This window comes from Impatiens glandulifera, chromosome 5, assembly GCF_907164915.1.
Source record: "Impatiens glandulifera chromosome 5, dImpGla2.1, whole genome shotgun sequence".
Lineage (NCBI taxonomy): Eukaryota > Viridiplantae > Streptophyta > Magnoliopsida > Ericales > Balsaminaceae > Impatiens > Impatiens glandulifera.
The window spans coordinates 9,773,988-9,788,654 of NC_061866.1; the positions used below are offsets into that span (position 1 = coordinate 9,773,988).

At 30.9% G+C, this 14,667-nt stretch overlaps 1 protein-coding gene across 1 annotated transcript; it reads left to right on the plus strand.

Moving 5' to 3' along the window:
• Positions 1 to 1,839: 1,839 nt before the first annotated feature.
• Positions 1,840 to 4,681, plus strand: LOC124938986 (beta-glucosidase 12-like). The gene is made up of 13 exons (XM_047479505.1): positions 1,840 to 1,998; positions 2,196 to 2,265; positions 2,399 to 2,457; positions 2,561 to 2,636; positions 2,731 to 2,808; positions 2,957 to 3,044; positions 3,133 to 3,385; positions 3,488 to 3,603; positions 3,690 to 3,910; positions 4,013 to 4,044; positions 4,140 to 4,242; positions 4,331 to 4,439; positions 4,513 to 4,681. The coding sequence occupies exons 1-13, from the start codon at positions 1,840 to 1,842 to the stop codon at positions 4,679 to 4,681; spliced, it is 1,533 nt and encodes a 510-aa protein (XP_047335461.1).
• The last annotated feature ends 9,986 nt before the right edge of the window (positions 4,682 to 14,667 follow it).

A 14,667-nucleotide genomic window follows, 5' to 3' on the forward strand; every position in this document is an offset into this window, starting at 1 on the left:
AATTTTTTAAATTAATCTTTAAATAATTTTTTAGTTTGGATTAGAATGTATATATTTTTCTCTCTCACCATATTTATTATATAAACAATTAATTTAACTCATTTTTGTAATTTAATATAATTATAAATATATATATATATATATTATTTTTTTCCCATATTTATTATATATTATATACACCATTAATTTAAATTTTTTTCTTAATTTAACGTAATTATAAATTAGATTTTAAATATATTTTTATATTATTTTTTAATTTAAATTTTCAAATAATTTATTAGAAAAATATTTTTATAATATTTTTATACCTTCTCTACATATTTATTATTTATATAATTAAATAATTAGTTTTTTAGTAATTAGTTTTCATATTTATTAAATTAATATTTAAAAAAATTAATTTTTGTTAAAATATATAATTTTATGTTCTCTCCATATTTATTATATGCAACATTATTTTAACTTTTTTTTTAATTTAATATAATTATAATTTAGATTTTAAAAATATTTGTACCTTATTCTTTAATTAAATTTCTAAATAATTTATTACAAAAATAGTATTAATTTTTTTTATTAATTTGTTTCCATTTTACTAAATTAATATTTAAATAATTTTTAGTTTTGGTTAAACCATTTTTTTAAATTTTTACTCCATATTTATAATATGCACAAATATTTTAACTCTTTTTCTTAATTTAATATAAATATAAATTAGATTTTAAGAATATTTTTACTTTGTTCTTTAAAAAAAATTTGCAAAATTTATTACAAAAATATTTTTATACATTCTATACATATTTACTATTTATATAATTAATTAATTTTCTCTTATTAATTAGTTTCCAAATTTTTTAAATTAATCTTTTAATAATTTTTTAGTTTGAATTAGAATGTATATATTTTTCTCTCTCACCATATTTATTATATAAACAATTAATTTAACTCATTTTTGTAATTTAATATAATTATAAATATATATATATATATATATTTTTTTTCCATATTTATTATATATTATAGACACCATTAATTTAAATTTTTTTCTTAATTTAACGTAATTATAAATTAGATTTTAAATATATTTTTATATTATTTTTTAATTTAAATTTTCAAATAATTTATTAGAAAAATATTTTTATAATATTTGTATACCTTCTCTACATATTTATTATTTATATAATTAAATAATTATTTTTTTAGTAATTAGTTTTCATATTTATTAAATTAATATTTAAAAAAAAAATAATTTTGGTTAAAATATATAATTTTATGTTCTATCCATATTTATTATATGCAACATTATTTTAACTTTTTTTTTAAATTTAATATAATTATAATTTAGATTTTATAAATATTTTTACCTTATTCTTTAATTAAAATTTTCAAATAATTTATTACAAAAATATTTGTATACCTTCCCTACATATTTATTATTTATATAATTAATTAATTTTCTTTTATTAATTTGTTTTCATATTTATGAAATTAATCTTTAGATAATGTTTAGTTACTAAAAAATTCTAGTAAAACTGTTTTAAAACTTTTGTTCGTATAATTAGTTAAATCATTTTTCCAATAATTTGGTTATAACCTTCTTAAACCTGAAATAAGATCTCAAAAGTAAGCATCAAACAATAAATATACACAAGTGGAATTTAAATTTACATGATGTGTATTAAATTACAACAACGTGAATGATTATGCGTTTTAAAATAATAAAGGAGTTTATTTTATGTAAGGGTTCTTTAATTAAATAATATAGAATTGAAAACATTTAGCTATATAAATGAGAGGTATCAATGCAATTAGAAATAAGCAAATCCAATTGAAATATTAGACATGGAGAAGCAATTTGCCCTTGCGCAAGTTATCTTCTTCTCATGTTTCATTATCGTTTATTGTCAAGCTGCCATTGATGAAAACTATGGCATTTCTTCTCTCAACAGAAGCAGCTTTCCTCATGGCTTTATTTTTGGAGCAGCTTCTTCTTCCTATCAGGTATATATACTCTATTATGAAATATAATCTCATTATCACCCGGTTGTTGGCCTTACGGATTCGATTCCCACTGAAAACGCTTGAATAGAAACGGATGAACACCGGGTGTCATTCTAGTTCTCCTTAATTCAAAAAATATATATAATTTTATTATCATTATTCTAAAATAAAATTAATCTCATTATTACATTTAACAGTATGAAGGAGCAGCAAATGAAGGAGGCAGGAAACCAAGCTTGTGGGATACATATACTCACAAACATCCAGGTTTCTTTCATTATATTTATGACTGCAAAATACTCGAAAATTATTTATATTTTAATTCGATGAATATATAAAAGGGTTAATTTCGTACTTCAATTGTATATTGTATTGATTGATTTATTGAAATTGATGACAGAAAGAATAGACGACCACAGCACCGGAGATGTTGCAATCGATTCTTATCACAAATATAAAGTAAGACAATATTTGTTCGAAGAATTCTTCATTTTCGGACCACTTCAATATAGTTTTTAGATATACATGCATATCTTACCTGATATTGTTTTAATATTTTCAGATTGACGTCCAATATTTGAAAGACATGAACATGGATGCTTACAGAATTTCAATTGCATGGCCTAGAATAATCCCAAGTAATCTACTATTCAAACATCAACTTTCTTAAATATTGTTCATAGTTAGTTTATCTATTTAACATATATTTTGTTTTAAATTATTCAATTGCAGCCGGAAAGCTAAAGGATGGTGTGAACAAAGAAGGCATCCAATATTATAACGATCTAATAAACGAGTTGCTGGCTCAAGGTTTTCACGATAATCTCGAAAAATCAATAATTAATAATCTATAATCAATAAATAACTTTTATATGCCATCAAATTCCTGATATTGTAATTATATACCTCAAATTCCTGATATTATATATATATATATGTAAAATATTAATTATATTAGGTAAAATCCCGTTCGTGACTATCTTCCATTGGGATATTCCTCAACCCTTAGAAGATGAGTACAGCGGTTTCTTGAGTCCTCTCGTTGTGTAAGTAAATTTGTAATACTATTTATGTTAAATTTCTTACATTTATTATAAAAACATAGTACTAAGTGCATGTTACAAAATTTTATAGGCGAGATTTTGTAGACTACGTAGACATTTGTTTTAAGGAATTTGGAGATCGAGTGAAGCATTGGATTACACTAAACGAGGCATGGACATTTGCTGTGAACGGTTACGCAGCTGGAATTCTAGCTCCGGGTCGTTGCTCTCCTTTTGTCTCAAATTGTACAGGTGGAAATTCTGCAACAGAACCTTATATGGTGATGCACAACCAACTTCTCGCCCATGGGGCGGCGGTGAAACTTTACCGCGATAAATATCAAGTAAATTTTGCTAAACATTTAAACCGTAATTAATGTTATTTATTCATCGTTATTAATCCTAACAAATATAATTAATTTTCATTATTTAATTTGAAAATGAAGGAATACCAAAAGGGTACCATTGGAATTACAAATGTATGTCATTGGTTCGAGCCACTCACCAAATCAAAGCGAGATCTTGAAGCCTCTGAGGTAGCTCTTGACTTCATGTGTGGATGGTGAGTTCAAACCTGATTTAACTTCTTTTTTTCATACCAATATTCAAAATCTCTTTAATTAATTAATTCGTAAACAAATTGGTTAGGGTTATGGATCCATTGGTTAATGGTGATTATCCGAAATCCATGCGTCGTCTCGTTGGCTCAAGACTGCCCAGATTCACTAAAGTACAATCTGATCTAGTGAAAGGATCATTCAATTTTATAGGACTCAATTATTACACAGCAAATTATGCAACTTTTTCATCAAAGGTTAACAATAATGGTCTTCTAAGTTATACAACAGATGCTAGAGTGAATCAAACTTGTAAGTATATCGTATATATTTTTTTACTTCTTACTCACATTCATAATATCGAACAAACATTTTATGACGTTATTTATTTTCTTATTTGTTTCTAAATTTAAGCCCAACGCAATGGAATAGATATTGGTGCAAAGGTAATTAAGTTGTCAATTTTACAAATATGGGATAAATTAAATTAGTATATATATTATTTTGATTAATTACCTTATAATGATCTTCTATCTTATAGACTGCTTCAGTATGGCTCTATGTTTATCCAAAAGGAATTCGGAATATTCTCCTCTACATAAAAAATAAATATAACAACCCACTTATATATATCACTGAAAATGGTAAGTAAGGTTATTGTAATTGCTTTTTAAGTATTTAGAATATTGTTACAAATAGAGTTTTTGCGACCAAAACGAGCTGTTTTTACAGGAGTTGATGAATTCAACAATGCGACAATACCACTTAAGGAAGCCTTGCAAGATAAACACAGGATTACATTCTACAATAGCCATTTCTTTTACCTCAAACAAGCAATTGAGTAAGAACATTTACATTGAAATAAATTAGGTTATATAGATACTAATTCCAATTTATTGTTTGTATGATCACAGAAAAGGTTCAAATGTGAAAGGTTATTTTGCGTGGTCTCTAATGGACAATTTTGAATGGAACTCGGGATATACAGTTCGCTTTGGTATCAATTATGTGGATTACAAGGACAACAATAAGAGATATCCGAAACTTTCATCCAAATGGTTTACCAAGTTTTTGGCGAAATAATGATACAAATAATATTATGATGTTTTGTTTTTATTAAGAATAAGAAGACATGCGTGATATAGTCTTTTTTTTTTGTTGTTGTTGGATTGGACCTTAAGTGTGATTTTAAGATTTGGTATATGTATTTCTCTTTTGGATTGAACTTGGTCATTAAGGTTCTCCTGTATTTGTTTGTACATTTACATTTTGAAATAAAAAATAAAGTTTCTATTAAGTGGATGTGTTGAGACAAAACTTCCAAAATGACAAAATAATGGGGTGAAAGAAAGAGGAAAATTAGTGTATATCAATCACCATGAAATGCTAAATAGTTTAAAAAATGGAGATACCAAATAAACAAGAGAATTATTTTTATTTTTTTAGAAAAACAACTTAGCGTCATTTTATTAAAAATTCTCAAAAACAGAAAAAAAACCACGAGTTTAAGAGAACATTCTAGACAGGCCAATAAAATGATTTTGAAGTCATAACATTCTGAATAAAAACTAAAAAGTTAAAAATAATTGATTTTTTATTTAATTATATGCATTAAATAACTAATTCAAAAGTTACTAATACAAAATAAATTTGTAGGACTAACGTCAATATATATTCGACAATTGAACGATGAAAGTAAAACAGTGTCGACGACAACAATATATGGCAGTTGAGAGTGTGGAAGCTAGAGAAATGGGAAAATGAATAGTGATTATAGATTTAATTTAGGGATCTAGTAGAAGGCCCATGATAATTTAATATATAATATGTAATAAGTTATATAATAAAAATAAAAATAAATAATAAAAATGAATTCGGTTTTTGGTTTGGTTTTCGAGTTGAAACCTAAACTCGAAAACCAAACCGAAAACCGTATTTTAATTCAAATCGGTTTAAAATTCGATTCAAAAACTGAAAATGTAATTCGAATTCGGTTTATTTGAATTCGGTGAATTCGAATTCGTTCGGATGTTCGGTTCAGACCAAATATTGAACACCCTATTCAAAAGTAACTAATAATTATTTAATTATTACAAAATAAATTACTAAATTGAATATCTCTTCGGAATAAAATAAATAAAAATGAAAAGTTAATTTTTAACTAAAATAATTAAATTAAATTCAACAGGTCCTTCCATAAACTAAACCCATCACTTTTTATTTTTTATTAGAAATAATAATAATAAATTTGTTAGGAAGAATAATAATATGTTAGGATCGGCGACACCAATAGAGACGGGAGTCTGGCTATTGTTGACGACTTCGGATAAACAGTTTGATAGAAATTCTATTAGGGATTAATATCTCTTTCTATTCTTCACAAACCTTTGCAAACTCTTGAACGATTCAAGTGCGGAAACGTTTGCTTAGGTTTGAAGCTAAAAACCAAAGAAGGAAAAGATGACAGAATGTAAATAACACAGCAGATTGTTTATGATTGTTCGGAGCAAACTCTCCTACGTCACCCCTTCTTCCAACCACCGGAAGGATTCACTATACTTTTCAATCAAATACAGTTAGCTGACTAGCTAATACTCTGTTGAACAGAACAGCCTCTGTTCAACTTACAACACACTATTAATGACTATCAAATAGTCCAGTAACTTATCTCTCAACTTCACGTAGTGATTTACAAAATACACTTGAGAATAAAATATCTAGAGAGAGAGTAAGTTGATTCAAAAATCAAGCTTCAGGAAATCTGTTGATTCAATGAGAGAGAAAATTTCAACTTATGTCTTATTTTCTGCTTCTCTTCATCTTCATCTTTAGGAAGCAATATATTCTTGAAAAGCTTCAACGGTCGAATCTTCCTTTTGGATACGTGGCAAGCATCCATTGGAAGGCCGCCCATAGTACACAAGTACAACAGGCACTGTGCATATGGAGCGTGGCCGTACCAATCTGGTAGTGGCCAAATATTCTTCTGAAATTGTCCTGCACAGAACAAGTAGTGAGAAGAATATTTACTTACGTGGCATTCATCAATTGGTTACAACTGGCTGTCGTACTGATCTTCACAGGAGAGTGGAGCAGGAGTAGCGTACAGCTAGAGCACGTGGCTAGGCGGGTGCTAGCTTCAAGCATACTGCTTAAGATGAACATTAGACGTATTTCAGTTAGACGGATTGTGAAAATTAGTCTAATGAAATTTAAACATCCCCGTCTAATAACAGAGTCTATTAGACCGCCTGGTCTAATAGAATTAAACTTACGTCTAATTACAATAACCATTAGATTGCACGTCTAACTCCACTGAGTTAGACTGCACGTCTAATTCCGGTTCTACCTCAGACTAATCTGAAGGAGTTAGACTTACGTCTAACTTTCACTTAATTAGACTACACGTCTAATTATCTAATAACTATTAGACTGCACGTCTAACTCCACTGAGTTAGATTGCACGTCTAATTCCGGTTCTACCTCAGATTAATCTGAAGGAGTTAGACTCACGTCTTAACTTTCACAATCCATTAGACTTACGTCTAATTCCTCAAATATATTAGACTTACGTCTAACTTTCACAATCTATTAGACTTACGTCTAATTCCTTAAATATATTAGACTCCACATCTAATTCCTTGCATCTATAAGACTGCACGTCTAATTTCTTGCATCTATTAGACTCCACGTCTAATTCCTTGCATCACGTCTAACATTAGACGTTTTTCATAAAATCGGTTTAACTCCGCGTTGACTTTCAGATGTGCCTGCAAATTAACAAAACTCTAATTATTAATTCTGCACCTGGTGAGATTCAAACCCAGGTCACCTGTATGACAGGCGGGCATGCTTACCACTACACCACTTAAGATGTTGATATCTAAATATATATTTATATATTTATATATTTGATATGACTAACAATTATTGAACTTAGTTTTATCCAAAAACTATTTCATCAATCATTAAATCAAAATTGTTAAGTTATTTTTTAAATCAATTAAAAATTTCAACCCAACAATTTCCCCCTTTTTTATTATTTAAATTAAATTATCAAAACTTGTTGAGTTCATTAAAAATTTCAACCCAACAATTTCCCCCTTTTTGATTATTTAAATTAAATTATCAAAACTAGTTGAGTTCATGATTTAAACTTAATATAGGCATTATCATAATCTAACAATCCTAAAAATATTTCTAAGGTAAGAAAACTTAGACTCGAGAAGTGGCTTTGAGAAGATGTCAGCCACTTTAGGCTGTTGATTGTCATATGCTATGTCCGAGCAGTCGGCTGTACATATGCCGTCTAGCTCTTCCAAGCTGCTTTCCTGTTTTACCTGCATTCAAAGACAATAACGAATCTGGTACCCATTTTTCTTTGGGTCCATGACTTATTAGTCCCTTGGGAATCCATACTTTGATTATTTTTATGGATTTTCCATTTTGCGTTGTGATCGGTGCGTATGATTTACGCTTATCAGACGTCTTTCTGCTAGCAACTGAACTGTTAATCTTAGAGGATAGTTTTTGTCCAAAACTTCTTGACTTCCTGTCAAGTTTTAATATGCCAGACTTGTTGGCTGCTTCCATCTTAAGTTTCAGCCAGCTAACAGTTGGCGGAATATAAGTAATCTCATCCTTTAAGGTTAACTCATCACAGCTTGGATCAGTTTCATTCTCAGTTAAGCTCCTTTTGACAAAGTTTATAGACTTAAGCTTGTCAGTTTCTGGGTTTAACTTTTCACAAGACTTGTCTGAGTCATTGCCATCAAATCCTAAACCGGATTTGCATCCGGTAGGCCTCATCATACTTATCTGCTGTCTGACTGCATCTCCAGACTTCGTCCAGGAACCGACCACATATGTCAAACGTTGGTTTTTAGAAAACAGAGTTTGAACATTTTCCTTGAGCTTCTCATTCTCAGATGAGAACTCAGCCATTTTGTTTTCAAAAACTTCAGAATCATTGTTTTGAGATGAAGAAGAGCTGTCAGATTTGTTTTTCAAATTTAGTTCATCAAAAGAGTTTGACAGTTTCTTGTACTCAATGACCATGTAATTGAGTGCAGTGATTAACTCATCTCTTGAGAATTTTTCAGAGGAGAAATTAAATACCTCAGAATCAACTTCTTCTTTTGCCATGAAGCAAGTGACCTTTTCATCATCACTGACTTTGGATGATGAATCATCTGAGTCGCTGTCGGCCCACTTGGCTTTGTTTTCAGCCGCCATGAGAGTCTTCAGCTCTTTCTTGTTCTTTTTCTCATCTTTCCTTTTGTCATCACACTTCGGCTTGCTGTTTCCTTCCTTGAAGTGTCTCTTCTTCATGAATTTGCATATTTTCTTCATGAAAAGAGCCTTGGCATTGCTGCTAATCTGCATAGCAGCAGCCTTCACAATAGTGGCAGTAGATGGCTCCTCAAAAGTCACTAGTGTCTTTGTTATGATTGTGGATGTGGGGTGCTTCTCTTCATTTCTATAGTTCATCTCGAACTCATAGGCCTTTAGATCGGCCAGAAAGTCAAAGAGCTCCATCTTATTGAGGTCTTTAGACTCCCTCATCGCCATCGTCTTAATATCCCACTCTCTAGGCAAAGCACGCATGACTTTGATCGCAACCTCTCTATTGCTGTAAGTCTTGCCCAGAGTGGATAGAGAAGTGATAACCTTACTGAATCTCTCATCGAACTCAGTCATTGTCTCTCCAGGACGCATCTTGAAGTTATCGAACTGTTGAGTGGCAACCATGAGTCTGTTTTCTTTTGTTTGCTCGTTGCCCTCACATATTTTAGTCAGCTTCTCCCAAATATCTTTGGCAGTGGGACATGTAATGATCTTGTATGCCATGTTGTCATCCAATGTCTTGTAAAGGATGTCTTTTGCTATGTTGTTGAGGTTGTTCTTTCTTTTATCTTCACTGGTCCACTCAGATCTAGCCTTCTCAATCTTTATCGGACCGTCGGTGATGACAAACCACATGTCATCAACTATGGCAGCTAGATGAGCGTGGACTCTCGCCTTTCACACGACATAATTTTCCTCTGAGAACATGGGAACATTGTTGATGACAGTCATAGACATGATTCAGATTCTTTAGAAACTTGAAAATAGAAAACGAGACTCTGATACCAATTGTTAGGATCGGAGGCACCAATAGAGATGGGGGTCTAGCTATTGTTGATGACTTCGGATAAACAGTTTGATAGAAATCTTGTTAGGGATTAATATCTCTTTCTATTTTTCACAAACTTTTGCAAACTCTTGAACGTTTCAAGTGCGGAAACGTTTGCTTAGGTTTGAAGTTAAAAAGCAAAGAAGGAGAAGATGACAGAATGTAATAACACAGCAGATTGTTTATGGTTGTTCGGAGCAAACTCTCCTACGTCACCCCTTCTTCCAACCACTGGAAGGATTCACTATACTTTTCAATCAAATACAATTAGCTGACTAGCTAATACTCTATTGAACAGAACAACCTCTGTTCAACTAACAACACACTGTTAATGACTATCAAATAGTCCAGTAACTTATCTCTCAACTTCACGTAGTGATTTACAAAATACATTTACAAAATACACTTGAGAATAAAATATCTAGAGAGAGAGTAAGTTGATTAAAAAATCAAGCTTCAGGAAATCTGTTGATTCAATGAGAGAGAAAGCTTCAGCTTCTGTCTTATTTTTCTTCTTCTCTTCATCTTCATCCTTAGGCAGCAATATATTCTTGAAAAACTTCAATGGTCGAATCTTCCTTTTGGATACATGGCAAACATCCATTGGAAGGCCGCCCATAGTACACAAGTACAGCAGACACTGTACATATGGAGCGTGGCCGTACCAATCTGGTAGTGGCCAAATATATTCTTCTGAAATTGTCCTGCACAGAACAAGTAGTGGGAAGAATATTTACTTACGTAGAATTCATCAGTTGGTTACAGCTGGCTGTCGTACTGATCTTCACAGGAGAGTGGAGCAGGAGTAGCGTACAGCTAGAGCACGTGGGTAGGCGGGTGCTAGCTTCAAGCATTCTGCTTAAGCTGAACATTAGACGTATTTTAGTTAGACGGATTGTGAAAATCAGTCTAATGAAATTTAAACATCCCCGTCTAATAACAGAGTCTATTAGACCGCCTGGTCTAATAGAATCAGACTTACGTCTAATTACAATAACCATTAGACTGCACGTCTAACTCTACTGAGTTAGACTGCATGTCTAATTCCGGTTCTACCTCAGACTAATCTGAAAGAGTTAGACTTACGTCTAACTTTCACTTAATTAGACTACACGTCTAATTATCCAATAACCATTAGACTGCACGTCTAACTCCACTGAGTTAGATTGCACGTCTAATTCCGGTTCTACCTCAGATTAATCTGAAGGAGTTAGACTCACGTCTAACTTTCACAATCCATTAGACTTACGTCTAATTCCTCAAATATATTAGACTCCACGTCTAATTCTTTGCATCTATTAGACTCCACGTCTAATTCTTTGCATCTATTAGACTGCACGTCTAATTCCTTGCATCTATTAGACTGCACGTCTAATTCCTTGCATCTATTAGACTCCACGTCTAATTCCTTGCATCTATTAGACTGCACGTCTAACTCCACTAGTTAGACCCCATGTCTAACATTAGACGTTTTTCATAAAATCGGTTTAACTCCGCGTTGACTTTGCTCGCGCGCGTTGACTTTCAGCTGTGCCTGCAAATTAACAAAACTCTAATTATTAACTCTGCACTTGGTGAGATTTACTTTGCCCGCGCGCGTTGACTTTCAGTTGTTCCTGCAAATTAAGAAAACTCTAATTATTAATTCTACACCTTGTGAGATTCAAACCCAAGTCACCTGTATGACAAGCAGGCATGCTTACCACTACACCACTTAAGATGTTGATATCTAAATATATATTTATATATTTGATATGACTAACAATTATTGAACTTAGTTTTATCCAAAAACTATTTCATCAATCATCAAATCAAAATTGTTAAGTTATTTTTTAAATCAATTAAAAATTTCAACCCAACATAATATATTAAATTTATTGTTGATGTTGTTAACTTTTGTTAAATTTATTCTCCATCTAAAAAGTATGTTGTTTATATGCCCTAACTTTTGACAAAATTCTCAAATTGGATAAATTGAATGTATTAAAAAGATAGTGTTAAACTTCTGTCATGTGTCATCCACGTGTGGTACATATGTGTAACCCCGTAAAACATTTTGGTTCGGAAAAGTTCGAGGTTCGAGAATTTTAACATCGGTTTGCGTGTCAAAAAATAATCTCTTAAAATAAAACATTATTTTCAAAGATTTTCAAACAATCCTTTACAACTTTTAAAATTTATTAAAAATAATTAATTTGAAGTTCAATTTTAAATAATTTGGGAATTTGCATTAATCAAACTAAAATTTAATTTTTTTGAAAATTCATTGTTTAAATTAATTCGAAATAATTAATTTAAAATATTATTTATTTGAAAAAGAGTCGCAAATTAATTTTTGAAAATCAATAAATATGGCATACGTGTACAAAAATATTGGTCAGAGTTTCTTTTAGTTCGTAGTTTGGTGATACTCGGGAAAGATTTTCACGCTTCATCCTCCGTACCCGTTTTAAAAACGGTTTCTACTTATAAATTTGACTTTTAAAAATCGGTTGTATAACATTTTTTTAACCAATTATTATTCTGGTCTTAAGAATGCATAAGGTTTGTGTTATTTAAAAAATATTATTTAAATGCAAGTACATGTTGATGATGATAACTTATGAAGGAAAGTATTTGAAAAACATCATTCATTTTAAAGGCATTAAGGTTTAAACATAAATTCCAAACAAGCGTTTATAAAAATTTTTAAATAGAAATATTCCAAAAATATTTTGAAATCATTTTCTAATTTTTTGGGATTTTTAGAAAATGACTTTGGGTTCTAAAATTACAAAAATAATTTTAGATTTTGAAAATGGAACCAAACGGGCCTTAGCACGGGTGTCCTAGGCCTTGGGTTCATTTTCATCGGTCGGGGGTCTAGGACCCTCAATCAGACCCATCGGTCAGGGCTAAGAAGCCTCGGTCGAGGTGCTAAGGACTCTCGGTCCTTGACTTGGATTTATTGGTCAGGGTGTAAAAACCATCAGTCCTGAGTTAGCCTCGGGCTAACTTTATTGGGCCTGCTTGGGAATTCTTGGTCATTAATAGAATCTGAATCCACGATTTCCAATTTAATTTTTAATATATTTCTCAAATTTAAGTGGCGATGAACGTGGCTTATATAAACATATTAATTAGTAGAGTAGTTTAGTCTTTACGACTTAATGTACTACTCTATAAATAACATATAACATAGAGTTTTAACTCTAAGAGTGAAATAATATATTTAACTGCACTCCCGATGATGTAGGTTTGACCGAACCTCTTTATATCTTGTATTGTTTTTTTCCTCTATTGTTATTAGTTTACATAGTTACTCAAATCAATAATTGGTATCAGAGCGTCGTTGATATTTAACCTAAACTAATTAGAGAGGAAAATGTTGTGTTTTGCGTTCGGGTTCTAATTCACAAAAAGATCGACAACTGTGGTGAAGAAGAAAGGGTGAATCTTGCTTCACTAGTCGAAGCTTCCAGAAGAAGACAGACAACAACGATAACAATGATTCTTCTGAATCCATTTGTACTTTATCTGAAACATAGCAATTTTGCACAATTTATTTTTACTCTACTGTAACATAGTTTGCTCATCAAATACAATATTTCAGCATATCACAGTTTTCTTTGCACTTGGATATCAAAACTTATATTCTTTAACATCTTTCTTGTCCTAGAAAGGTGAATGGCTTGGACTTTGGATCAAGTTTTGATCTTTCATTACTAGGTACAAACACATAAGATGGACAACCAAAAATTATTAAAATTTTAAATTCAACTATATTATCTGTCCACACTTCTTTAGTAACTTTACAACCTAAGGATGCCCATGGTGATTTATTAATGAGGTAACCCGTCATATTCACAGCTTCTGCCCAGAAACTTTTAGGAAACCCCGCATTCAATCTCAAGCAACTTGCCTTCTCATTAATGGATTTGTTCATCCTTTTTGCCACACCATTTTGTTGTGTTACGTATTGTAAATGCCTCTAAATACCATATTGCTCACAAAAAAAATTTGAACTGCATATTTGTGTACTCTATACCATTATCAGACTTCAAATACTTGATGTTTCTTGAAACCTCTGATTCTCTACCTCCATTTTCCATAGCTTGAATTTGACAAAGACTTCGGATTTTTGTTTCAAGAAACAAATTTAGACAGTTTTAGAATAGTCATCAATTAAAGTCACGTCGTACAAAGCTCCACCCAATGTTGATTCTCTTGTAGGACCCCATACGTTGGAATGCACATAATCAAGAATTTCTTCTTTATCGTGTTTATCAGCTTCAAAACAACATTAACTTGTTTTCCATGAACACAAAATTTGCAAAAGTCTAACTTATAACTCTCTACACCTTTCAGCAAATCTCTTTTACGCAATTTCATCATTCCACATTCGCTCATATGCCCAAGACGCATATGCCATAATTTTGTGATATCATCATTTGTCTCAACAAAATGGACTCAGACTACAATTGTACTCCCCAATAATGTGTATATATTATCTTTGGTTTTCTTTATTTCATAACAATCATTGCACCTTTACAAATTTTAATGTTTCTCGATCCTCATATGTTTTATGAGAATACCTATTATCATATAAAGTACCTAACGAGATCAGATTCTTCTTCACTTTAGATATATGCCTAACATTATAAAGAGTTCTAATAGTACCATCATTCATCTTAATTGTGACTTAACCCATGTCAATAATACTACAACATCTATTTTCACATAAGTGAACAATGCCAAAATTACCTGACTTGTATGAACTGATCATTATTTGTTAGGTGTTATGTGATATGTGATGAGAACATCATGAATAAGGAATCCATGCATCTTTGGATTGACTGTTTATAATTGAAAGTACATCACCATCATTCTACTTTGAGTCATCTTTCCAAACAAT

Excerpts from the sequence above, each read along its gene's own strand:
- LOC124938986 (XM_047479505.1), top strand. The coding sequence starts at position 1,840 with ATGGAGAAGCAATTTGCCCTTGCGCAAGTTATCTTCTTCTCATGTTTC. Across the intron at positions 2,637-2,730 it reads ATGGCCTAGAATAATCCCAA|CCGGAAAGCTAAAGGATGGT; the intron begins GTAATCTACTAT and ends ATTCAATTGCAG. Across the intron at positions 2,809-2,956 it reads AAACGAGTTGCTGGCTCAAG|GTAAAATCCCGTTCGTGACT; the intron begins GTTTTCACGATA and ends TAATTATATTAG.